This window comes from Vombatus ursinus, unplaced genomic scaffold (assembly GCF_900497805.2).
Source record: "Vombatus ursinus unplaced genomic scaffold, bare-nosed wombat genome assembly UNPS02004827.1, whole genome shotgun sequence".
NCBI lineage: Eukaryota > Metazoa > Chordata > Mammalia > Diprotodontia > Vombatidae > Vombatus > Vombatus ursinus.
The window spans coordinates 530738-558003 of record NW_020944605.1 but is presented as its reverse complement, the minus strand read 5'-3'; the positions used below and the strand labels follow the sequence as shown (position 1 = coordinate 558003).

Genomic DNA, 27266 nt, shown 5'->3' with positions numbered 1-27266 from the left:
TTCTTGAACATTCTTATCTATGCTGTGAATGAAAGTATAGCTGGAATTCTTATCAAATTTTCAAATGCGTCAAAGCTAGGAGAGATATATATCTTCTAGCTTACTGAATGATTGGTTTAGGATCTTTAAAAAATGCCAAGAGGCTAGAATGCTGGCCTGAATCTAAAAACATCACATTTAAAATATAGAAATGTAAAATACTACATTTTAGATTTTTAAAAAAAAGTCTTTAGTACAAGATAGAGGAAGAATGACTGTATAATATTTCACGTGAAAAGAATCTGGAGGTTTTAATGGAGTATAAGCTCCATATGAGTCAACAGTAGAATATGGCAAACAAACAAACAAATAGTTAATATGACCTTAGTTTGCATTTTTAAGAGAGACATAGTATCTACAGTATGGGAAGTAATGGTCCTTCTGCCCTCTGCCCTGGTCAGACCATGTCTGAAATACTTTGTGTAGGACCAAGCATGACATTTTGGAAAGATATCAACAAGTTGAAGAATTTCCATCCCAAGGCAACCAAAATGGTCAAGGGCCTTTGGATAACTGCATATGTTGTTGCTGGTCCTTTTTTCTCGAAGAGGACCATTATATCAGGAAGGTGATGCCAGGACTTGAAAGTGGATTGGATTTAAGTGAGGAAGGGTTGTGCAAAGTCACCAGACCCACTTTCTCCTTCTGGCCATCTGGGGCTAGTGGCAAGATGTAAATCAGGATAACTGGAGATGGCCTCAGATGTAATGGGAGACCTCGGCCTTTTTAAGCTAAAGTCTTTGCTAGATCTCAGTTTGATTGAGGCAGTGATTAAGGCTAGGTAATAAATGAGGCAAAGAATGGCCTCTTCTACCTAGTTAAAAATAATAATAATAATTAATAATAATAATAATAATCTGGGAGGGGAACACCCTCAGGGTTTCTGGCCAAAAACAGAAACAGTTACTATTTACATTTGCTCTGAGCCATCAGGGCCCAAACAATGATGAGATAGGGCTAAGAAAAGGTTGAAGGAATTAGGGAAGGTTAGAGAAAGAAATCTAGGTTTGGGTGGAGGAGTTGGGAGTAGGGTTGTTATATGGCTTAAGTATCTGAAGAGTAGTCAAGTGGAAGACTTTTTCTATTTGATCCCAGAGGGCAGACCTAACAACTATTGGTAGAAGCTACAGAGAGGAAGATTTAGACTTGATGAAAAGCATAACTTTCTAAAAATTAGAGTTATCCAAAAATGAAATGGATTGTCATCAAAAGTAGTTGTCCTTCCTTACTAAAAGTTTTCAAGTGAAGGTGAGATGGCCACTTGTTTGGAATGTGTACAAAGGATTCCTGCTCAGATATGTGCTTGACCCATTTTCATGCTTTTATTTATTTATTTTTATTCTGATTCTGAGCTAAACCTTAGGGAATATACAAAGCTTTAATTAATCTAATATGGAAATAGACCTAATATTCTAGTAGGGGTATAAGAGTTCCAATAATAACAGCAATTAAAAAACCATCATCCACCACCATCATCATCATCATCATCATCAGGGATATCCCAAAAGTCTTTGAATAGTTTCACTCTATCAACACTAAAAAATGCACTAAAGACTTTTGGGACACTCTGTATAATCATAGTGCTTTAAGGTTTTCAAAATGCTTTAAAAGTAGTATTTCATTTAATCTTCACAACAACCCTGAGAGGTGGGCATAAAATCCCCATTTTACAGATGAGGAAACCAAGGCAGACAGAGGTTAATTGACTTGCCCAGATTCATACATACATTAAGTGCCTCTGGCTGGATTTGAAATTAGGTCTTCCTTCCTTCAGGTTCAGCACTCTACAACCTAGCTACATGTATTATGTGATAATACATAGGAGGAATCCCAACCAAGAGATCCAAAGTATGAAAGAGAAAGGATCATTAATAATACAAGGAATCAGGAATGGTTTCATGGAGGAGATGGACCTTGAGCTTTAATGCATGGATAGGACCTCAGAAGGTAGATATTTGATTGGAGGAGAGGGGAGAGCTAGGCTGGCTTTGGGAAAATAGTATTCTGAATAAAGAGAACAGAGTGAGCAAATATCCACAGAATGGGACATGTGTGAAAGATAGCAAGTCATCCAGATGGGTTGGAAATAAGCTTAGTTGAGGAGAATAATGTTGGATAAAGCTGAAAAGGCAGTATGGTACCAGATTATAAAGAGCCTTGAATGCCAATTAAGTGATTTGAACTTATTAGGTAGCAATTGTAAGACATAAAAGGTTTTAACAAGGGAGTGATACAGTCAAATCTATGTATAAGAAAGATCAATTCAGCATCATTGTAAAAGATACTTTGGGAAAGGAAAGAGATTAATTTAAAAAATGTCAGGTAGAGGGCTGTTGCAATAGTGCTGTGGTCAGAAATGATAACTTTATTGTGTTAGTAATGGAAATAGAAATAAGAGAACATATTTAAGAAATACAGAAAAGGTAGAAATTACAAGATTTGGCAACTGATTTGATATTGTAGATGAGGAAGAAGTTAAAGATAACAACAAGAAATAGGAAGATTAGAAGAAGGAGAATGTTTTGGGAGAAGGTAATAAGCTGCTTTAGACATGATGAGATATGCTATATATAGTTTATGATGCAAGTCTGAAACGACAAAGAAAGGTCAGAGATAGAGATGACAATTTAGGTATCACCTGCGTAATGATGATAGTTGAATAAGTGAGAATGAATGAGATCATCAAAATTAAAATCAAGAACAGCGTTAAAGAGAAAAAGAAGTCACAAGAGGGTAATCAGCACCTATAAGGTCCTTGCAGAACATTGTGTCTCATTGATGTGTATAATAATCATGGAAAATTATAGTCTGATGTTATTTACTTATATCAGTGTTAGGTCTTTTTCAGCCTTCTCCTTCCTCAACTGAACTAGGGCTTCATACACTGCATTTTTGGACTGAATATGGCTGGAGAAGATCTTAAAATGCCACCCAATGATTTTCAAGTTTATGGTTGACAAAGGGAACTCGAGTTATACATTTAATATATAGTGAGGATTCTCTGGACTCACTCTTCCAGAGTGAATCCTCCTATATCACCCTCTCAGAGTTAAGTAGCCTTAAGGGTTCAGGTATTTCTTATTTACTTGGCTTGAATTCCCACTGGTTGTATTTTCCCTAATTTTGACCCCCCCCCCAGTTAACCATCAATCTAGTTCCTTAGTTCCATTTAACCATTTAACAAAGATTAGTTCTATTTACTTTGAAGGTGGAACAAAATAAACACATGACCCCCAAAAAACCCTTTGGAGTACATGCTCCTCTTATTTTGCTTTTGTCTAAGGAGAGTGAGCTTATTCTTAGCAGAATTTAGCACAATTTCGGTAAAACATTGTTCCCACCAAGTTCACATCCATATATAGACTGTTGGATAAGTCTTGGTTAAGTTGGATAAATCTCAGCTACCACTGGGCTTGGTCCCAGAGGTCAATCCAGAAAATCCATCTTTGTTTCTTGTGGCATTGATGCTTGGCTGACTATAAAACTCTGATTGTGGAATGCCCAGAGGCTTATTGTCTTGACTTTTTTTAAAACTCATGAGATTGGAGTCTCTAACCCCTTCACTTAAAAATGGAAAAGAACAAACACAAAAGCAAAAAGACTGAGTTCAAGTTCACAGGAATGTTGGACCCAAAAGGGAAAAGGCCCAAGAAGGCCTCTCCCCAGAATGTTCTAACACGATATACCATGAATGAAAGAGTCAAACCAAGAGAGAGCAGCCAAAGAGAAATAGCAGAGAAAAATTTTAGAAAATAAACCCTTCTTCACTCCCGTCTCCCCCAGTTCCAGCTTTGTAACTGCAGCTAATCAAAGAAGTTTCTCCTAACTATGTAGTTAGCAAACTGGAATCAATTAAAGAATGTCTAAATGCCAACATCTCTCCAAGGAACTTCCATTGCGTGTCATCTAGACTAGAAATTGATTCTCCAGCCTCTCCACATGGGGAGATGCTATCACAGACCCTCAGCACATGTGCCAGTCCCTTCTTACAATGGGATCCAAATTTTGAGTGCAGAATAAGTTTCTATACTTTCTTCCTTGATCCTGCTTTATTTAATCTTTTGTTCACTCCAACCTATAATTAACCCTCTGTCGTCTTCTACCTTGAATTCCCACTGTTTATATTTTCCCTAATTTTGACCCTCCCAGTTAACCATCAATCTAGTTCCTTAGTTCTATTTAACCATTTAACAAAGATTAGTTTCTATTTAAAGGTGGAACAAAATAAACACATAATCCCCCAAAATACATTTGGCGTACATGCTCCCCTTATTTTGCTTTTGTACCTTTTTGTAACAGGTACCTTGGGGGTACCTGTTCTTTGATCATCACTGGCTCTGCTGCTATATAGTGCCTTTTATGACATCATAATGGTGATGCTAAGTGTATGGGAGTCCTGAAATACCTGTCTTTGAAAAATTAAAGTTGTGTACTACTCAAGGAACAATGAAAAAGTATGGAAGTAAGAAGGCTAAAGATATTAGCAATGAGGAGTTGCATAAGAGTGATAGCATAAAGGACATCATTAGAGATACTTGACCACAAAACAAACAGATGGGTTTTCATGAAATAAAGCAAAAGTGATGGATAGTCCACATTTTTGTTGTTGTCGTTCAGTTGTTTCAGACTTTTCATGACACCGTTTGGGGTTTTCTTGGCAAAGATACTGGAGTGGTTTGCCATTTCCTTCTCCAGCTCATTTTTAACAGATGAAGAAGCTGAGGCAAACAGGATTAAGTGACTTTCCCAGAATCACACAGTTAGTAAGTGTCTGAGACCAGATTTGATCTCATGAAGATGAGTCTTCATAATTCCAAGTCCAGTGCTCTATCCACTATGCCACCTAGCTGCTGAAGTCCACATACTGCATTGGTTTCTATAAAATGTCAAATGTTTTAGAGAAAGATTCACTAGCATGTTGGGTGGACCTCTTTTGAACGATTTAAATGAGGATATGGACAAGTTATAGATGATGGGAAAATAATCATTTGTTAAGTGCTTAACTACATGACAAGAATTGTGCTCAGTCCTGGGGATACAATGAAAGATGTAGAAAATAGTCTGTGCTTTCAGAAGGCAACATGTGCATAAATAGGTACACACAAAATATGTGGGAAGGCAGATGGATTGTTGTCTTAGAGGTGAAGGCTATGGCAAATTAGAAAGGCATCCTACAGAATGTGGCACTTGAGCTGAGTTGTGAAGGAAACTAGGGATTACAAGGCAGAAGTAAAGACAGAAATCATTCAATGAAGAGGAACATCGAGTGCAAAGGCTCAAAGATGGGAGCTGCGTCATCACGTGCGAGGATCAGCAGGTAGACCGGAATGGCCGGACTACATAATACATGTAGGGGAGTAGTATGTAAGAAGTCTGGAAAGGTAGGAAAGAGCCAGGACATGAAGGTCTTTAAATGCCAAACATAGGTCTTTATCTTTGATCCTAGGCATAATATGCATCCATTGGAACTTATTCAGTAGGGAGATGACATGTTCTGACTTATGCCCTAGGAAAATTAGTTTGGACAGCTGAATGGTGGGTGGACTAAAGTGAAAAGATTTGAGGCTAGGAGTTCAATTAATAGGCTATTGCAATGTAGTCCAGTTAAGAGTTAGGGAGGGCCTGAACTATGGTGTTGCTTATGGAAGTGGAGAGGAGATGAGTGTGAAATATGGTATAGAGAAAGAAATGAGAAGATTTGACAAATGATTAGATATGTAGAATGACCAAGAGTAAGAAGTTAAGGATGACACTGATATCGTGAATCTGAGTGATTAGAAAAATTGTAGTACTCATGACGAGTAAGAGGGAAATTGGGAAGAGGGGTGGATTTGGGGGGAAAGCTAATGAGTTCTGTTTTGAGTTTCTTGGGTGTGAGATGCCTTGGGGCATGTAGTTTTTAATGTCCAACAGGTGGACATTTGGTGATTTAGACGTGGATTCCAGAAGAAAGATATATTAATTGAAAGTTAACTGAATCCATGGGAGCTGATAAGGTCACAAAATGAGAGAGTTTATAGAGAAAAGAGAAGAGGTCCGAGTACAGACCTTTAGGATACACCAGCAGTTGGTGGGCATGACAAGGTGAGTGAAAGAGGAAGATTAAAAAGGAATTTCAAACAAATAGAAAAAGAATCATGAGATGACCCTGTCATGAAAAACCAGGAAGGAGAGAATATCCAGGAAGAAAGAGTGGTTGACAGTGGCAAATGCTACAGATAGCTCAGGAAGGATGATGATTGAGAAGAGGCCATTAAACATTTGAGCCAATGATTTTTGAAGAGAGAGGTAACTATATAATAGGAAGATTTAAATAGTTTTACAGTATAATGCATAGGATACTACTATTATTCTATTATAGGATCCCTTCCCAAATTAGGCCCTGAAAACTTTTGGACTTGAAATATATGGAACTCATAACTGTTGGTCCAAGAGATAATAAGGGCAGCATATGGAATACTCCTGAGATAAAGAGAAATCTGGAAATACTATAGCATAATAGAATTAAATTCTGAAATTTTTCCTACTAAAAAGTGCTTCATATTATTAGTATTTTATATACACTTAACCATACTTAATATTTTAGAGAGATAAAATTGCCTAACACTGACATTTTATCACAGAACTATTAACATCACACAAAGAATCTGAGAAATGTAATATAATAATACTTCCAATACTACTGTTATATAATATACTTATCTATATAGTACATGAAGATAAGTTACAAGTATATATGTATATAGTAGCTAAAGACATATCAATCATATTACCTAAGTTATTTTTCTTCGTACCCAAAGCAAGGAACAGTGATTCAGATTGAAAGGAAGAAAATATCTATATTGATATGCACATAATTTCTTACTGATACTCTGAGTACTCACTAAAAGACAACAACCAGAAAAAATAAAACCCCAAATCTTCAAGATGTATTCTCGTATAAGGGAAGATAAGTTTTCATGTTCATATATCCACAGTTTAAAAAAATTCTAAAGACTTATTTTAAGGATAGCCATCTGTCAAATTTCAAAAACTTGAAGAATGCTTCCTTGTTATTTTTTATTTTTGAATTTTATTTTGCCAGTCCAAGGTAAAATCTTTAATAGGCTTGCAGATGGGAATTCAGAAAATACACTTAAACAATTTAAATCTTATGGAAATACCGGGCTTCCTTAATGTTGAGATGATCTTTGAAATAAGATAAAAATGAGAAGATGTCACATCATACTATAGCTGTAAACACCAAGTACCTCAACTTCAAATATTTGTGAATTCTTATTCTTTATTAATATGCTGAAATATATTTTCTTGATAGATTCCAGGTGCCAACTAATTGATGTAGAGTTGTGTGGTATAATGAAAAGAGCACTGAAGTCAGACAAGATCTCTGTTAAAATTCTGGCTCTGTGACTCTGTGTCATTTCAATTATAATCATTCCTGCTGGGCCTCAGTTTCCTAATCTGTAAAATGAGGTGGCTGAACTGGGTGATTTCTAAGACCCTTATATCTCTGCATACTATGATGATAAGATTCTAAATGATTCCTACTTCATCATTGCTTCTTTTTCACTGGGTTATGGTAAAAGGTAATAACTCCCAGCTGGGAGTTTAATTAATAGGCTGTTGCAATGTAGTCCAGTTAAGAGTTAGGGAGGGCCTGAACTATGATGTTGCTTATGGAAGTGGAGAGGATATGAGTGTGGGATATGGTGTAGAGAAAGAAAAGAGAAGATTTGACAAATGATTAGATATGTAGGATGACCAAGAGTAAGAAGTTAAGGATGACACTGATATTGTAGTACTCATGAGGAGTAAGAGGGAAATTTGGAAGAGGGGTGGATTTGGGGGGAAAGCTTACTCAACAGCCTACTCAAAATCTATGCACTTTTGCACCCAAATATAGTTAACCCCTCTCAGACTCTCTCTCTCTCTCTTTTTCTTTCTTTCTTCCTTCCCCTAAACATTTCCCTGGCTATGAGGGTTGGTCTAGAGATAGACACAGGGGAGCTAATATGATACATATCATGGAAAGAGTACTGGTTCTGGACTCAGAAGATTTAGGTTTTAATCCTGGTTTTGCTGCTTCATCAGCATATTACTATCTGTACTGCTTTATTCCTCATCTGTAAAATTCTGTAAATGCATAATGTGACTAAAGCAGCTTTCATTTTACGAACAAAGCCCTATTCACAGCATTTATGGTAGAGGGGTGAACCTGGGCTCTTGAATGCTATAAAAAAGGTGAAAAAGAATGAAAACCAAAAAAATAAGGGACTTAGGAAAAAAAAGGAACGCTACTAAAAATGAATGTAGAAATAGAAATCCCTCTTTTTTAAAGAGCATTTAAAAATTAAGCATTACATTTGTTTATGAAGAGGAAATTTATTTAAGAAGATACTCTTTTCAATAATCTCTCCAAGACTGAAGCATGGGGTTTTGTTTGTTTGTTTGTTGTTTGGTTTTCAATAAGAGCATCAGGTTGCAAGAGACGTGATTTAGGGAATTAAAGTCTAATCTCAGCTAGGAAGACCTGGGTTCAAGTTCTCCATTGTTGGGACACAGTGGTTGTATCACCCTGAGAAAACGTCTAGTCTGTAAATTGCAGAGAAAGTGCCCAGCTGAATTGATAAAGGGAATACTAGTGAAATTACAGGTCTCTGTCAGGCTGCAAATCATCAGGCTGATTCTGAGACCCTAGCCTCACTTAATTTTTTCTAATAAAACTATCGTCTCAAATATTAAAATATAATAACCCAAACGATGTTTATTAAGCAAGCTACAATGGCTTAGAAGTATAAAGCTCATTTTAAACTAAAATGTTTTAGTCAGGCCCCAGCCCTCAAAAAATTCAGGGTTGATTTCAGATTTCAGTGAAATCCATATCCTGCTCTCCTTTCCACTTTAATCTTTAATTTGATGGGGGCGGGGGAGTGTTGGGTTTTTTTCCCCTTTCTTGAAAAAGAAAACACCCAAACCCACACACTTAATTATGAGGAATGAGGTCATTTGCACCTAGGTCATTTATTAAGGCAGTAGGCAACAAGTAGTCTAGATGTGTTTTTAAGGGGATGCTTTCAGTGGTTATGTTGCTACATAGTTTCTAGTTCTACCTTAAATCTCCCTTTTTTTTTTTTTTTAAAGTTCCAACTGTTTTGTTTCTTTGAGTTCTTTAGTTATCAGGTTCAATAGGTGGGGGGAGGAGCAGAGGCTGTTAGCTCCACCCTGTCTAGCCTGCAGCTTTCCCTCCCCCTAATGCCCTTAGCCCTGTAACGTTAGTTTCACCGCAGTCCTATTCTCTGCTTTGGTGGTGCTCGAGTTTCCGTGAGCCGGGCTGAGTCTGGGAATCTCCTCTCCTTCCTCTCTTTCTTTCTCCCTCTCCCTCTCCCTCTCTCTCTCTCTCTCTCTCTCTCTCTCTCTTCCACCCGCCCTCCCTTCCCAGTCGCTGATCTCTTGCAGCGATGAGGGAACAACTCAAAGGGTAAGTGGATTGCAGACCTAAGACGTTTTCTCTCCCTAAAATCTTTACACTTGTGGCTCTGCTGGGGCTCGGGGAAATGCGGGGTGGTTAGAGGTGACTGAAAGTTGGGGAAGGCTTTTGTGGATGGAGGTGGGGGGCGGGCGGGGACGTCGAGGAATCGTTTCGATAGCCGGGCTTGCCTCCTTCCAGCTGTTATCTCCCGGTCACCACTGCAGGTGCTTGGTTTGGCCACGGGGAGCCGGGATTTAACCCTTTCCTCCGGCTCCGGTGGGGGAGAAGCTCTGCTCTCCTGGGGGACCTGTCCCCCTTCCCCCGGCTTAGGGAGCTGTGCGGATCGTGTGCGAATGAGTTCGGGGGTGGCGGGGCGGGGTTCCGAAAGGGAAAGCCAGAGGTTCGGGCAGTGCCAAGAAGTGGCAGCGCTTCCCGGCGCGGGCGTTGGAGCGATTGGAAGGAAGCGTTTCGCCCTTTTTTCTTTCCGAGGAGGGCTAGGGAGCTTTGAAGCTGCCAGGGTGTATTAGTAACGAACACTGTAATTAAATCCTTCATTTAAAGACCTTGCAGAGGGGGGAAGCGGGGCTACTTTCCATTGTATTACAAGTGCTAAAAGGTCAACTTTCTGCCTGATTTCTTCCGAGGGATTCCAAATGACATTTCATGCCCGTGCATTTTCTCTTCTGTGGGTTAGTTTCGCGGTAATTGTCTCGTTGGGACACGTAAGACTTGCAGATGTGAATTAAATAAAAACAGTTAAAACCCTGAAGCTAAGCCAGGAAGTCAAGGACGTGCCAGAGATAGGATGGAGGATTTTTTTTTCTTCTTTTCTTTTTCCTTTGGGGTTGGGTGTGAGATCTCTCCCTCCTCTCCGCTTCGCTTCACTCCCACCCCTCACCCCCCACTCCCACCTTCATCTTCCAAGCTGACTGATGGTACTAAAGTTTATGGTTAAGTTTGGAGCCGAGTGTTTATTGACGCGTGGAAATAAAAATATTTCATTGAAATTATCTTTGAATTCCTTAAGTGCTAACATGGTTAAATTTTAATAAGTTGTGTGAAAGGAATGCTTAAAGGTGTTTACTGGTCCATAGGAGCCATGTTTACATGTGAAGTGTGCTTTTAAAATAGCGTTTGAAACAGTTGATTTCAGAAGTAGGAATCCCCTATAATGTTCCTTCCACCTTCGTCTAAAATCTACAACTACTTCCTCCCTCACCTGCCTATCTTCTCTGCCCCTTTCTTTTCATCCTTATCTCTTTCACGTGGATGTACCTTTGTCTCAAAACCCCTCTCCTAAGCTAAAGTTTTGGCTAACCACTGGTTTAAAGCCACAACTTCTCTCAAGAAGCAAGGGAGTAAAAGAGAAACAGTTCTATGAAAGGTCTTTAACCCTTTATCACCATGGAATTGGTTGCAGTCATCATTGTTTGATCTTGGATTCGACAAGACCCTGCAGTGAAATTGCTTTGGCCAAAGTAGAGGGGATAAGCTTTGAAAAGCAAATATATCCTTGGAGGAGGAACAGCTGGAAGGGTTAGAGCTTTAACCACGAAACAGTTAGCTTTGTCCCTGACAGAGGATACAAAAATCAAATAAATGCTGAAGATCCTGGAGAAGGAGAAATAGGCACCTTGGGAGTAGATGATGCTTAATTTGACATTCTACCACTATTCCCTCCATCAGCATTTAGCAAAAACTTTTCGATATATGTTTTTCCCCTTGCTCCTCATAATTCCTGTAATACTTATCCAGAGCCAATAAGGTATGCAAAAGCCAAGTTTTCTTTCAAAAGCAGTCTGATCCCCAGATTAAAGGGAAATCATTTTTGTACGTGGATCAATGGGCGCTAGGTTTATATATGAAGACCAACTCTAATCCTCTGCAAACCACCAGAGAATGCTACCTTTTTATATCACTGCATAGTGATTAGTTTTCTCCCTAAGAAGTAGAAAGATATAAAAAGGCAACTGTTTGAAATATTTTCAGCGCAATATGAGTGGTGGCAGAGAAATCTTATTTTAATTAGGCAACCGCCATTTCCCTCAACAGTAACAAAAATTTGTTATTTAAAAGTGTTTAATGTTAGTTTTAAGAAACTAAAAGAACAATTCCAGTAAATAGGATTATTCCAGCACTGACAGAAGCTCTGAAGCTGTTATAATAACCTTGCACACAACTTGAAACTAAAGAAGGTGAGAGAGAATCTAAATTGTGTGATAGGAAATTAGGTCAGTGCTGTGCACTGAAGAGTAATACTTTAATTTCTAATTATTGGCAAGTAGGTGTCGCTGGAGTTTTTTGTCACATTAGATGATTTGCTATTCTCATACACATCTGGTTCCTCTTGCATACTTAAAGGGAAAAGGAGAAGATTTCTTGTAATGTACAGTAAATATAAATTAAAAGGACGTTGATTTGAAGAAAACCCCCAAGGGCTTGTAGAACTTTGAGGCTTTGGTCCCACAAGACTAAACTCAGTAACAATTGTAAAAGGTTTACATGATAAGAATAGTTTTGGGTAGGATTATTTATGTAGTCCTACCCTAATATAGGAATGTTGTTCTGTTTTTAGTCTTGGAATCTTAATCCTGAACAAAGATAACTTCCAAGTCATTTTAAAATTACTGTAGTCCTACAACATATCCACAGGTTTTGGTATTTCTTGGTTATTGATTAAATAGACATAGTCTATAGGAACATGGATGAAGGTGGGACATGGAGAACTGAGGCAGTGGCCAAAAATCAAGCCCCTCCCCCCCAAAAAATTATAGCATATTATTCTGTTATCTGTTTATTTAAGGTGACACTGTGTTTCTGACTCACATCATTCAGGCAACTCTGCACTTATGTATGTTGGGCCCTGCTTGTGAACGGTGAGAAATATTGGGCTTTGGAATCTGTCAGGTCCAGAAAGGTATAATGTAGATAAGGGTAATGCAGATTTAGCCTGCAGCATCATTCAGTGAACTTTTTGTCTAAGGCATTTGTCTTGTCCTATTTTAGGATTAAATCTTCTGCAATGCCTTTTGGTTTCATTGCAGGGTAACAAAAGGGGGAGAGGAGATAGGTAGTAAGTAAGGTAGAGACCACTCAAACTATCACTGTAAAATAAAATTGTTATTTACTTGATCCAAAAAAATGTTTCATTCTATTCTGGGCAAAGAAAGTTATTTCACTTATGAGCTTGCTAGTTATATTCAGCCAGTTTTTGAATAGAGTCTGTTTTTTCTTCTCTGGGCTACTTCAGTCCACTTCTTTCTCCTACCTGTACCTGAAACTGAAACAGTGAAAACCAAAATTTGTTTTTCTGAGAGGATTTTGTTGTTTTTACTTTGCATTTCTGATGAAGGATTTGAAGTTGGAGATGAAGAGGATGGTCTAAGCGATTTGTTTGAATTGGATTTGGGGATTTCTGAGGATTTCTTTATTTAATATATCTGGTATTCGGGTTACCAGAAGTAACTGAGAATTGCTCATTGTAAATGGTGGTGTAGTTGGTTTTTCATTCTGTCCTCGGAAAAGGAGATTTAAATTCAACTACTGATAGATTTAAGTGAAACAAGCTCTATTATTTTATATTTTGAACCTTAAAATAACTTCTTTCAAATGTTGAAGTATTGCTGCTGTAGGGAATCCAGAAAAGGTTAACCTCTTGAAGGACTATCATGGGCTAAATAATCATCCTGGAAATTGTATTTGTGGGCTTCTCTTTTGAAATTTGTAGTCTTAATATTTGCTCCTATTTTTATTATATCCTTGGTGCTTTGGGGGCTTTGTTTTGCTGCATTTTTTTCTTATTCCAGCAATTTCATTCATATGCTATTAGGGAATCCTAGTCCAGTCTTCTTTGACTCTTTCTAAGACCATCATAAACTATTAGCTTTTTGAAGGATTTGTTTGCCAGCTTTATCAACTCTAGCAAACATTTCTCTGCAGATCTATTAAAGATGCTACAGTGTTCCCAAATGGACTTGAAATTGCGCTGAATTGACATTTTGCTTTACATGATCATAATAAGTGACTATCTATAAAGATACATAGGTGTACATTTTTCTTTTCCTGCTACTCTCCTTCACCAACCCCAGTGCTCACGATTATATGGCCTTTGGAAATGGCAGAGGCAGATGAAGTATAGTCTCAGTGGAATCTAACCTTTCCTTGAGCTGCACTTGTCTATGGAATTGTTGATAACTTTCTGAGCTAAAAATGTTCAGGAACAGGCACCACTTTTTCGATGGAGTGAAATAGCTGCAGCCTTCTTGTGCTCTGCATATAAAGTGCTAACAGAATCCAACCCTATTCTTACAGATGGTCAACCTTTCCAGCATTCATAGCAACTGGGTTACAGGGCTTCCTAAAAGCAGACTATCTTTTGTGGTCTTTGGCATGTGATTTTTGGTGGCAGTAGCCCCTTACTTACATTTTGTAGCAGTGGTGCCCTCTTTATCTTATTTATCAAAGAGTGTCTACCCTGATGCATAAGGCAGAAAAAACATTCATTACTTCTTGTGTTTCTTCAGATGAAATACTTCTGTAGAAACCGAGCTGCTTGCTAGGGTACCATTCTCAAATCAGTTTGGTACTCTTGACTTGTGGATAAACAGCTACCAGAATACCACAATTTCCAGTAAAAGCATATCATGGGGACAGTTACAGATTTATAGAATTCTAGAGCTGGAAGGGACCTTTCAGAGCATCTTATGCAACACCTTTACTTTACAGGTAAGAAACTGAAAGCCTGAGATTCCCTGAGTCTTTGAAGCTGCATTTGTATTACATTTAGAAGACCTTACTAAAGATGTGGCTTTATATTTAAATAACCACAAAAATTCGTGTTTTTTTGTGCATTTTGCTTTTTCATGATTTATAACCCTGTGAGATAGGCAATGAATGTATTATTGGCTCCATTTTGTAGATGAGGAAAATGAAGCTCAGAGAGTTTGTGACTTGCCCATGGTCCTACAGGTGGGAGGTGCCTGGACTCTTCCATTTATTCTAGTAAGTAGGGAATCTAGGGCTCAAATCCAGGTCTTTTGACACCAAATTCAAAACCTTTCTACTACCCCCTGCTGCCTCAGTGTCTTATACTTGTATTGAACTTTAAAACACTTTTCTATAGATTATCTCATTTGTGGAAAGGCCTATGTAGGCGTCATTATGTATAATTAGCTTGTTACTTATGTCTTCTGTGGAAGAGATTGACTGTGGGATAGTCAGCTAAGCCTGCATTCGATATTATGTTAGCCAAAAGTTCACAAAGAAGAAGCGTTCTTTTAGGTAAAGGTAATTTCAAAGCTGTGTAACTATCATTAGTCCTCTCTTTTTCTCTGAGTAGGCCTCATATACTCTGCTTGGACATGTCTCACATAAATGCCCAGATTCCAGGCTCTCAAAAAAAAAAAAAAAGGCAGTGGGGGTGGGATCCTGCATAGGTTGTATACACAAGGATGTCTTTATGCTCCATTTTAGTTTATCATTTTCTATCATGTGCTCCTAGGAAACTGGAAATATGACTCTTTAACATTTTATATAAATGGTTTAATCTGTGAAAAAATATATGTAGATAGCTGTCCCTGATCTATACATATAATAGAATTCAGGAACAATGGAGTTTTGTTCTCTTCAGAGGCAGAAAATGATAGCCCGAAACTAAAGTTAGCTAGAGTTCCGGGATTGGAAGAGAACTGTGAATTCACCGTTCATTTTCAAGGATGCATGGGAAAAGTGTAGTAATGGAAAACTGAGTTATAAAGACAGGTTCAGAGGGAGAAAAAGCAGGAGGTAGGATCTATTTGTGAAACTTAGAATTTTACAAGAATTTTAGCTATATTGCAACTGAAGTCCAAATGAAATATAAAAATAACTGATTTGAAATCTGGCTATTTAGAGGAAAAAGAGAAAAAGTAGGCTGCCAGGAAATGTAATGAGAAAAGATTTAAATATTAGACTCTTAGTCCTGTTTCTGAAAGTTTTAAGCAGTAGTCGATGGTCAGTTGTGCTTCGAAGTTTAAAACTTGGGTTGGTACTCCAAGCAGTTGGTGAGTACCTTGGAAGTTCAACTGCTGAGTACACAACAAAGAGTTTTGTTTTCAGGAGTAAGAGCCCACATATTGTTTTGTTGGAGATGGGGGCACAAAAAAGTTATAGCTACTTTGTGGGAAAACAGTGTCACTTTTAATTAACAGTGCTTTTTCTTTGGGGTTAAAATATACCTCTCTTTACTTCTGCTCCTAGAGTGAACATCTTTCACTGAATTATACACTTATTAAGTATGGAAATTCTTTGAAGGAAAAATAACAGATGGTTCCAAACCAAAAAATAATTTTTCTTCTTTTCTAATATCAATTGCACCTATAAATTCTAAAATATTTCCTTCATGCTTTTTGTGTTTTAGCCATGAGACCCAAACAACCTGCTGGGATCATCCCAAAATGACTGAGCTCTACCAGTCTCTAGGTAAGAAAACCTTTACATTTTCAGGGATTAAAATAGCAAATTAATTTTAAAGCTACCAGTTTTGACTTGGCAACCCTTGTACTGACCATCTAGTAATTAAATCTGAATGAAGTAAGACATGTTACGATACATGGCTTCCAATTAAAACACATTCCAGTTCGTGCCTGATACACGTCCTTGTTTTTCTCTTCAAAATTACAGAATAATTAATTTATTTTTAAAATCTGCTATTCAGTACCATTAAGTTCATGTGCCCAGTACATGCTGTTAAAGAACTGCTTTATGCCTAGAAAGACTTGGACAGTTACCTAATCCAATTTTTTTTAAGAAAAAATTAAAATATCACCAAGTTGTTCTTAATAAATTCTGAGCATGTAAAAATCAAATCCAAAGCTTTTGCCAAATCGATAACAGCTTTTTAAAAAACTGTTACACACATAAAACCACAAAACTAATTTGTACCCAGGAGAGCTGGGTTCAAAACCTGACTCCTACCACATACTAGCTATATCACCATGGGCAAATCAGTTGACCTTTCTGAACCTCAGTTTACTCACTAAGGGACAACAAATACTCATTACCTATCTCACCAGGATTATTGTGAGGGTGTAAACCTGCTGTGTAAACCTTAAAAGTGCTATGTAAATGTGAGCTGCTACTATTTTTATAGACAAATTAAATTTCAGAATACCATGAGACCTGTTGTACATTTTAAGCCCTAGAAGCTCTGCAGAATATTCTTTTTCAGCAGTGATAAGTTGCTTGACATTTTTTTGAAAGGAGACCCTAGGTCATGCAGTGGATAGAGCACAGGCCCTGGAGTCAGGAGGACTTGAATTCAAATTTGGCCTCAGACACTAAGTAGCTGTGTAACCCTGAGCAAGTCACTTAACCCCAGTTGCCTTAAAAAAGACAGAAAGAAAGAAAGAAAAAGAGATAATATAAATATTTCTACATATAATCTACTCATGTTAGCATTGTGTGTTAAAATTGTACTTATCTAAAATTGTGTTTGCTTGCTATCCCCTTCTTGGATTGTGTCTATATAGAACTGCTTATTCATATATTTTGGTACCAGAGGATTCCGTGTTTTAGCACCGAAGATATTTCTAGTTCTGCTTCTGGATCCAAGAAGAACAAGCCTACTATTTCAAATACTTGAAGACAAACTTAAGTGTCACCCCCAACAAGTTTCTTTTTCTCTAGGCTAAATGTCCCTAGTTCTTTCTCTTCCTCCATCTCCTTCTGCTATCACTACTACTGCTGATGATAATGATGGTGATAGCTGCCATTTATAGATTAGTTTGAGATTTGCAAAGCACTTTGCATACATCATGTCATTTAATCCTCATAATACCTCTCTGATGTAGATATTACAGTCCCTATTTTACAGATGAATAAACTGAAACTGAGAAGTTAAATAACTTAATCATGGTCTCATTGCTTCTACATTTGCGGGGCAGGATCTGAACCAATGTCTTATCTCCAATTCTAATGTTGTTTGAGCTACACCTGTCAGCCCTTGTATAGGATAATTTAAAAAAAAATTTTTTTTCATTTCTTTTTTTTTGAGGCAATTAGGATTAAGTGACTTGCCCAGGGTCACACAGCTAGTAAATGCCTGAGGCCATATTTGAACTCAGATCCTCCTGACTCCAAAGCCAGTGCGCTATCCCCTGTGCCACCTAGCTACCCCCTAATTTAAAAAAAAAATTCAAGACTATGTTTCCCTTTCTTGCCCAGGCTAGAAGTAGAGGGGCTCCAGATGACCCTAATTCTGCTCTGATTTGCAGGGGAGCTTTCACTTGCTTGATTTCCATCCTGGGCCAGTTTTTTTATTCCTTAGGCAACCTGGTTCCCCTTCCCCAACCCCTTTACCATAATAATACCAATTGGCTTAGCCCACTGCAACTCAGAACTTCTGAGCTCAAGAGATGCACCATCCTCAGCCTTCCTGGTAGCAGGAATTACAGGTGTGTGCTACCACCTGTGATGTCATTAAAATCAGGTCACTAACCCAGGTCTTCCAATTTTAAACTCAGCATTCATTCCATTGTACCATATAGACCCTAGAGTAGGCAACCTTTGACCCTTTATCCTTCTGGACCAGGGGTCCTGGTCCTAGAAAAGGGGAACTTGTTTTTGAATATTGTGGCAACTTATTTCAGTATATTTGGTTTACTTTGTAATCCTATATATTTTATACATTTTAAAACATTCTGATGAGGAATCCATCATCAGATTACTAAAAGGTTCCATCTTGTAAAAAAGGTTAAGGACTCTTGTTCTAGACTTAGTTAAAGCTTAATGGGACCTTAGAGAGCATCTAGGTTAATTTTCTCATTTTACAGACAAGAGAAATTTATATTATCTTAGTTGAGTGTGTATCTACTTAGTGATTTTGATGAAAACCATGCAAAAAAATGGAGTCACTTTCCTTTTTATAATTTCCACTGAAGTCCTACTCTAATAGTTATAATATTAATAACAATAACAATAATAATAGCTAATATTTATAGGGTGATTTTAAGGTTTTTGAAATCTTTTACAAATAATTTCATTTGATCATCATACCAAACCTAGAGGCAAGTGCTACTATTATCTCCATTTTGTAGATGAGGAAACTGAGGCAGATGTGTCTATTATGTGACCTGCTCAGGTTCACACAGCTAGTAAGTGATTGAGACAGTATTTTAATTCAGCTCTTCCTGGATCCCAGTGTAGCTTTTTATCTACCAATCAGCCACCTCAATGCATCATTGAAGGTGACTTGGGGTTCTCGCAGGTTTTCCCTACAGAGCTTTGGCAAATTCCCTCAAGCTGGAAAGGTTTTGTGTATAGATCTACAGATGATTTGTGTGCCTGTTTTTAGATGACCAGCATACCTGTAACTGGAGAATGCCATCACCAGGTTGGTCATAGAGTAATGAATTATTTTTGACCATAGTTATGCTCCAAAGCAATCTGTTGAGTTATAAAGGGGTTGAGATCTATTGGTGGAAAGAGTCTTCACACTGGAAAAATCACACATCCTTGAGATATTTAAGTAAAAATATTCTTTTAATGAAAAGTTCCAAATAACATTAGAAAAAGTTAACTGGTAGCAACTAAATATGCAGCTACATTTAAAGGGAATAAATACACTTTCTAAAGCATATGTATACTAGATTTTTTTAAAAAATCGTAACCTCATTGACAAACACATTTCCACATAATACAAAGTGATAGAACCATGAAGTCATTGTCATAAAATATAATTCCTGAAACTCATGGAATTCCAAGTGGTTCTGGGTTAGTGGAAAGATCATTAGATTGAACTGCAGAAGTAAAGAATGAGCTACAGCTAATACTGCATGGTAAAATCAGAAAGAGTTTGGGAAAATAGGGGGACCAACGAAGATGTATGATAATGGATGATGAAGAGAAAGCAGAACTGCTTAACTCTGATTTTGCTTCGGTTTTTTTTTCTTTGTTGTTGTTGTTGTTTGTTTGTTTGTGTTTTTCCCTGCTAAAAAGGGTAATTGTTGGTGAGGTGGTGTAACATAGTGTGGAAAGAGCTAGCCTTAGAGACAAAACACCTAAGTTCAATTGTCACTTCTTACATATTCAGAATCATTCCCTCTGGGCAAATCATTTAACCCAATAGTGCCCCAAAACAATAATCTAAGACTGTAAGCTGTAGTTAGTTAACTATCTTCATAGATTGAGGGAATATCTTCACTGGGAAGAAATCATAGGGCCAATGTAAAAGCAAAACAAAACAAGAATCTTTGAGTTGGTGGTCAAAATAAAAATGACTCATTGGTAGTTGAAATCCAGGATAAGTCAGGAGAGAGTAAAGGAGCACAGTCAGCTCGACCCATGTTGAGTTGAGATCCCTAGTCTCAAATGAAATACATCCTAAGTTGTTGAAAGAATAGTTTGATAAAATTGCTGTAGATCACTGTCAGTGATCACTGATATGATGAAAAATGAAAGTAGTGCTGTAAGAGTAGAAGATAAATACCATGATTTAAAAAAAAAAAAGGAAGGAGATAGAGTGCATAAACTATAGGCCAATGAGTTTGACTTATATTCTTGGCTAAAATCCTAGGATATATCATTAGGAATGGTTAGTAAGCATCTAGAAAAGGAAGCAGTAATCACAAAAAGCCATCTTGACTTCAAGAAAAGATCATGGCAGGCTAATCACATTTATGTTTTTGATATGGTTACTAGCTTGGGTAGATCAGGGGAGTACTGTCCACAGCTTACCTGGATTTTAGCAAAGCTAAAATAGGTGTCACACTCTTATGGATGAGGGGGAGAAATATGGATTTTGAACTAGTCAAATGGCTGTATCAAAAGAGCAATCATTGATCTCATTTTGGAAGGTGTCTATTGCAGGGTCACAGGGTTCTGCTTAACATTTTTAGTCAGTGACTTGGATTAAGGCATAGATGATAAGTTCTCAAATTTACGGTTTACTCAGAACAAGAAGGGATAGATAAAATGTTGGATGACAGTGTTAGGATCCAAAAGTATTTCGATAGTTTAACTCTTTGGTTATTAGTATCTTCCTTCTGATGATTATTTCCTATTTATCCTGTATAGAGCTTGTTTGAATATAGCTGTTTGCATGTCACCTCCCCCATTACATTGTGAGCTCCACAAGGGCGGGGACTATCTTTTGCCTTTCTTTGTATCTCCAGCACTTAGCACAGTGACCGGCACATGGTTGGTGTTTAATATTTGTTAAGTGACTTAGTGAATCTAGTAAAATGAAATTATATCGATGTAAATATAGTCTTACACACCCGGGTTCACAAAATCTCTCTCACAGGTATAGGTGGAGGAGTCATGGCAATTTACCTGAAAAAGATCCGGGGATTTAAGTGGATTACAAGATCAATTTGAGTTAACAGTGGGATGTGGTGACCAAACCATTTTGATTAGGTCTACCATCTTTGAGCAGCCCGGCTGCAGTGGAGTCAAGAAGATATGAGTCAAGTTCTTCCCCTGTCATATACTGCCTGTGTGACTGAGCAAGTCACTTAACCTCTCCTTGCCCCAAGGAAATCTGATACTATAATTTGATGAAATTTCAGGTTGAGACAGTCTACCTACCCCATCTCCTCAATCATCCTGTATCTTTCTTCCCTTGGATAGCCAAACTTCTAGAGAAGGCTGTCTACTTTTGTGGCCCTCATTTATTCCCCCTTCTCAATTGTTTTTATTTTTTCCCCTAACTCATTAAGGGCACATAGGGAATCAGGAAGATTTCTTTTCCTGAGTTCAAATCTGGCCTCAGATACTTACTAGCAGTGTGAGCCCTGGGCAAGTCACTTAACCCAGTTTGCTTCAGTTCCTCATCTGTAAAATGATCTGGAGAAGGAAATAGCAAACCATTCCATTATTATGGCCAAGAAAACCCCAAAAGGGGTCACAGAGAGTCAGACATGATGGAAAACAAGGACAGAAACCCCCCCCGAAAACAACTGACCTCATCACTTAACTGAAACTGTACTCTCCAAAGTTAACTAATGATCACCTTATTTTTTATTTTGAATTTAACCATCACCACAAAGACCATTTCTGTATTAAAAAAAAACAGAAAAAGAACTATATGTGATAACAAATCTGTTATGTACAACTTACTTTTTTAAAAGTATATAACAAATTCATCTTGTTATTTTTAAAGCTGTTGTGCTTCTCTTAAGTTTTCTTTTGAGCTTATTTTGTTTTACTTCTGTGGCTTTTAAGAAATACTTCAATGTCTCTCCTTTCTTTTATTTGGCAATCCTGTCCCCCATTTGCTTATATCCTACCGTTTTCTTAAAAATAGAAACATGAGGGGAAGCTTGGTGGTGCAGTGGATAGAGCACCAGCCCTGAAGTCAGGAGGACCTGAGTTCAAATCTGGCCTCAGACCAAACACTTGACACTTACTAGCTGTGTGACCCTGGGCAAGTCACTTAACCCCAATTGCCTAAAAAAAAAAAGAAAAGAAACATGCAATCCTAGTAACAAGTATAGTCAATCAAAAAAAAATTCATAATTTTCCAGAAATGTCCAGAAATTTGTGTTTCATTCTGTACCTTAAGTCCACTGCACCTTATCAAGAGGTGGGGATCGGTCTTCTTCATTAGTCTTCTGGAGCCTTTCTTGGATATGTATTGATCAGAGTTCTTAAGTCTTTTAACATTATTTTCTTTACTATGTTGTGTTCTTGGTTTGGCTCATTTTACTTCACGCCACTTTGTACAAGTCTTCCCAGGATTCTCTGAAATTATCCCTTTCATCCTTTCTTAAGACATAATAATACTCCCATTACATAATAATTTGTTTGGCCATCCCTTATCTGATAGGCAATCAGCGATTTCTTAATTTCCAAATCTGATAGTCTTTTCTCAGGCCTCATCCTTCTTGACCTCTCTGCAGCATTTGTCACTGTTGATCCTTTCTTTGATACTTTCTCCTTTGGGGGGTTTTGGTCATCCTGTTCTCTTGTCTCCCCTCCTACATATCTGACTATTCCTTCTTAGTCTTCTTTGCTGGATCATCATCCATACCATGCTCTTTGTGGTTTAGGTAAACTGGTCTTATTTCTGTTTCTCTTATGTAACATGCCATCTCCTATCTCTCTGTCTTTGCATTGGCTATTCCTTAATGCCTGGAATGCACTCTTTTTTTTACCAGTACTTCTTAAGAATCTCTACTTACCTCAAGAGTCACCATCTACATGAAATCTTTCTTGATTTACTCCCCACCCCAGCATTCCCCACTCCCATTATCCTGTATTTATTTTTATCTTTTAGAATCAGATATTTACTAAGGTGGTTAAATGAAGAACAGCTAGTACAAAATATTCCCCCAAAGTTTAGGACACATCCTCATAATTATACATTGGATCTGTGGGGAAAATGAGCCCACATGTGGCCACAGGGTAGCTCATGACTCCTGATGAAGCCATTTTCTCCCTTCGAGAAGGCCCAATGATGTTCCTCTTAGGAGTAGCTTTCTGGTAGGTTCCTTATATTTATTGTATTTGTATTTTATGGATACTTAATATATGCACTTTTCAACTCCCCTAGTAGAATATAAGCTCCATGAGAGCAGGGACTGTTTCATTTTTATCCTTGTATCCCAAAGCCTAGCACACTGTTGGGCACAAAGGGATTTAACAAATAACTGAAGAATTAATTGCGCTTAGGCTACATATAACAAAATGATAATGAATGATTACAAACATCTGTAATTGTTGTTACTTAGTGCTTTAAAGTTCACAAAGCACTTGACAAACATCTCTTTTGAGCTACACAACAATTCAGTGAAATAAGTAATAGAGATATTTTTATTTTCATTTTACATCTGAGGGAAATGAGGCTTAGGAAGGTTTAGTGACTTGTCCATGCTCACATATCTAGTAAGTGGCCAAAATAAAGTATTATCCTAGGTTTTCCTGATCCCAAGTCCAGCTCTTTATCCACAATTGCATATTGATCCATCCTGCCTCTTTCCCTAAAGAGCTGAGATAGTCCCAGCGTGCCTCTGCCTTTAGTCAGACCACTTCTCTAGGGTTGTGGTCAGCCCCACATTTTGGGAAGGACATTGGTAAGTTGCGGAGCATTTAGCAGAAGGCAACCAGGACCGTGGAAGGACTCAAGATCACATCATATGATAATCAGTTGAAGGAACTTGGAAGTGAAAATTTGAGGGGGGAGGATAGATTTATTGAAGAATCCGTAGGATGGCCAGATCACCTTAGATTTATTCTGCTTGGCTCTAGAGGGCAGAAGTAGGAGCAAAGGATGGCCAGATCACCTTACCTCTCTGGGGACTCTGGGAATTACAGCCTGTGTCCTCTTGTGCAAGTCACTCCTCCCATCTGGACATCAGTTTCCTCATCTGTAAAATGAAGGGACCATATGACCTTAAGTTTCCTTCTGCATCTAAGTCTGTGATCTTGTGCTACCTCAGTATTATTCATTTGATGTTTCTTAACATAGAAGTAGCATTATGTCTGATTCATGAGCCGAATTCCAGATTGAAATACTTTTCATTTAGCATTTTTACTAGTGGAATGTGAAGAGTGCTGTTCTAATCAGTTACCTTGGTGGTTTTAAAAACTGAAAGCTCTTCGAGGCTCCAAAGTACACATTATTTTGATTCAGTAAGTGTTATTTTTACTGATAGCTGTGATCTCTGGAATTTATCATGAAATATGAATGTAATATTGATTATGCAAAGCACTACTATGTAATGCTGTCATTTTCTCATGCGTAGGTCTATGTAACCTAAAGTTTCTTATGATAGCTATAAGTAAGCACTTTAAAAAAACTACTATAATATGTATAGTTTAAAAAGCACTTAAAATAATTCTTATGTACCTTATTTGGTATCATAAATAGCATTTGCTCCTTTTGTTTCATAGCCACATGGAAATAGGAATTTGAAATACTAACAAGCACCAATATGAGCATGAGGATATATGAATAATGTAATATAGAGAAGGCAAGGCAACAAGTGTATATTAGCCTTTACTATGTGCCAGACTCTGTGCTAAGATCTGGGAATGGAAATACAAGCCAAAGATGGTTCTTGCTTACATTCTAATGAAGGAAGAAAATACAGAAAAGGGAGCTGGATAGGGGGATAGAGCTGACGGTAGAGGTGAATGTATTGGGAGTAGGAGGGAAATGGTGTTGAAGTCCAACTTGTCCAAGTCAGAACTAATTTGTAACCTTCAAATGAAAATGTACCCGTTGTTCTAACCCACTTGCTGTGATTTCCTTACTCTCTCTTAAACCTTCTTGCTTTATTGCTGTTCCTGCCTGTTGTTTTCTCCACTAGACTCTGTACTTCTTGCTTTTCTCTTCTCCTGTGCACTAGTTATTCAAAGGATCTAGCAGCATTTTGGTTCTGCCTAATAAGCTTCAAAGCCATTTGAAGGGGTGAGCATTTTTATTTTAAGTCATCACATAGACCATTCAGGTTATGCCACAACTTTCTACTATTTAAAAAGTGACTTGTGAATTTTTTTTCAGAAATTCTTCGAAAGATTAAGCAAAAAAAAAAAGTAAAGTCCATTGGCCTATAAATTGATGGCACTTTGCCCATAGCCTTTTGCCAGGAAACTGCTTCTGAGTATTGAAATAAAGGCCCAGGAGAGGGCATGTTGTAGCTTCACGTGTGCAGGATGTATAACTCTCTGGCATTTCTAGTAAGTGAGGATATACAGTGGTCCCCCCTCACCAAATTCTCCCTTTCCTCCAGATGGATAGCTTCACGAACAAACAATTACAGCTGCAACATGCACACTTTTAATTCCCTCTTAGTTCAATTTGCCCCCATGAAAGAATATGGGCATAAACTTTCATCCCTTGTTAATGTTTGTTCATTTTCTTCTTGTAAAAAAAAAAAAGCCTCCTACATTCCATTATACATTCTTGCTTGATTATATTTTGTGATTAGATTCTGTAATGCACAGTGGTGACACTTTATGAATTCTTTTTGCATGAAGGGCTTATTCCTAAAACACTTATTATCTTGGAGGTTCATTTGAACTTATCTTGGGAAATAAGCTAATACTGTATAAGCTACTACAACTAATTATGAACTTTAAGAGTAGAGATTTATAGTAGCAGAAAAAACCATAAATAGTATTAAGCCTATTTGGCCCAGAGTCTCCTGAGACTTCACTTTGGTACCAGTGATTGTTGGTATCTGGTACCTTGGCATTGGGCTTATCTTTGCCTGAAGTAAGTGACGTCTGGAAATAATGTAGTTCTTTAAGAACAGCAGATTTCTCCTTGTTCCTGATGGGATTGCCCATGATTATCTTCAACTGAATGTAGTTGGATTATGAAATTGCAAAAAAAAAAATCAAGCCCTATGTAATCAGCAGAGATATACATGATATTTTTTATGCCCTGTTTGAGGAAGGTTGGGAGATACGACTGAATAAAAACTCTTAATTTAAAGAGAAATTAAGAATTTTTATTCAAGGTCATATAGTCATTTTTGCAGATTTCATAGATTTCAAATGTCTCTCCTGCCTTTTTGTTCTGCTTTATTATTTTTAAAGAACAAACCACAAAAACACTTGTTTTAAAAAAAAATTTACTTCTTTTGGGGGCCTAATTTGTGATTTCAGTAGTAATTGGAAATCCTCCCAATGCAGATTAGCAGTTATTATGCAATTAATAGTTGTTGCCTGGGGCACTAATTTGTCCAAAGTATGGTTGCCAGTATATGTCAGAGGTGGGAATTGAACCCAGGTCTTTACATTTATTATGCCATATCATACTCCCGTGTGGTGTGTGTGTGTGTGTGTGTGTGTGTGTGTGTGTACACGCTTGTATGTTTGTGTAGAGTGATGTCTTTCGTTTTCAATATGTCATTTTCCAATATGCTACCTCCTCCTTGGAACAAAAAAATAAACACAACTAACCAGCAACATAACTATATGTTTCTTATCATATGGGATATTCTGCACCCATAATTCCGTATCTTCCTACTGAAGAGACAAAAGTATGTTTCATTATTTAATTCTCTGCGAAAAAAAATTGGGCATTGCACTTCATCTGAATTTGATTGCCCTTATAAACACTTTTATATGAACTGATCTGTAATGGATCTTCCTCAGTTTGAAAAAGTACATATAAATTTAATTTTCCAGTTTTTTAAAATAAGGATATTGTAGTGAAATTTTTAAAATGTTTTATGTTCATTGTCAAACAAGTAAAGATGTCTTAATCTCCTCTCTCCAAAGGTGCACAAACTAATTTCCAAAAAGGAATGTCTTTAAGATCTGTATAGGCTTACAATTTAAAAGAGCTGCCAAATTACAGTTTGCCTGATTTAAATAAGGGGAACATTAAGGTTATACCTGCAGCTGTGAGCAAAATGCTGGATATGTATAATTTTAAGTAGCTAGGTCTGCAAAAAGAGATTTTTCCAGATGGAGAAAGGGCATCTAAAAACTTGAGTCTACTCTTAATCCAGACATTTACAATATTTTTCATTTTAAGCACACAAGTCTGATTGTGTCTGTAAATTTCCAACGAGCAGCCATTTCTCTGGCAAGAGAATTAAAACAAAACTCTCGTTTTTTAAAAAAAATTAGTTTTACAAAACCCTCCTTAACGTATATAGTAGTGCAACCATGACCCAAAAAACCTGAAATAATGAGTGGATATTTATCTTAGTTAAATGAATTGATGGAATGTAAACCTTCCAGTGTTTTACCACTCAAAAACTCCTGGAAACACAATAAAAGGAAGTTTCCATGTGCCAGGGAAATAGTAACCAATGCAATT

General features: G+C 37.4%; 1 protein-coding gene across 4 annotated transcripts in view; it reads left to right on the top strand.

The window, feature by feature from the left end:
- The window catches only part of DMD (dystrophin), a 2133690-nt gene that overhangs the window by 1978143 nt on the left and 128281 nt on the right, over positions 1-27266 (top strand). For 2 of the 4 annotated variants that reach the window (XM_027841976.1, XM_027841985.1), the window contains exons 1-2: positions 9323-9517; positions 15906-15967. In XM_027841976.1, the coding sequence (XP_027697777.1) occupies positions 9498-9517; positions 15906-15967 (82 nt within the window). In that variant the 5' untranslated portion in view covers positions 9323-9497. Of the gene's footprint in view, positions 1-9322; positions 9518-15905; positions 15968-27266 lie in introns of those variants that run through there. The other 2 variants (XM_027841994.1, XM_027841966.1) reach the window with 1 other exon arrangement.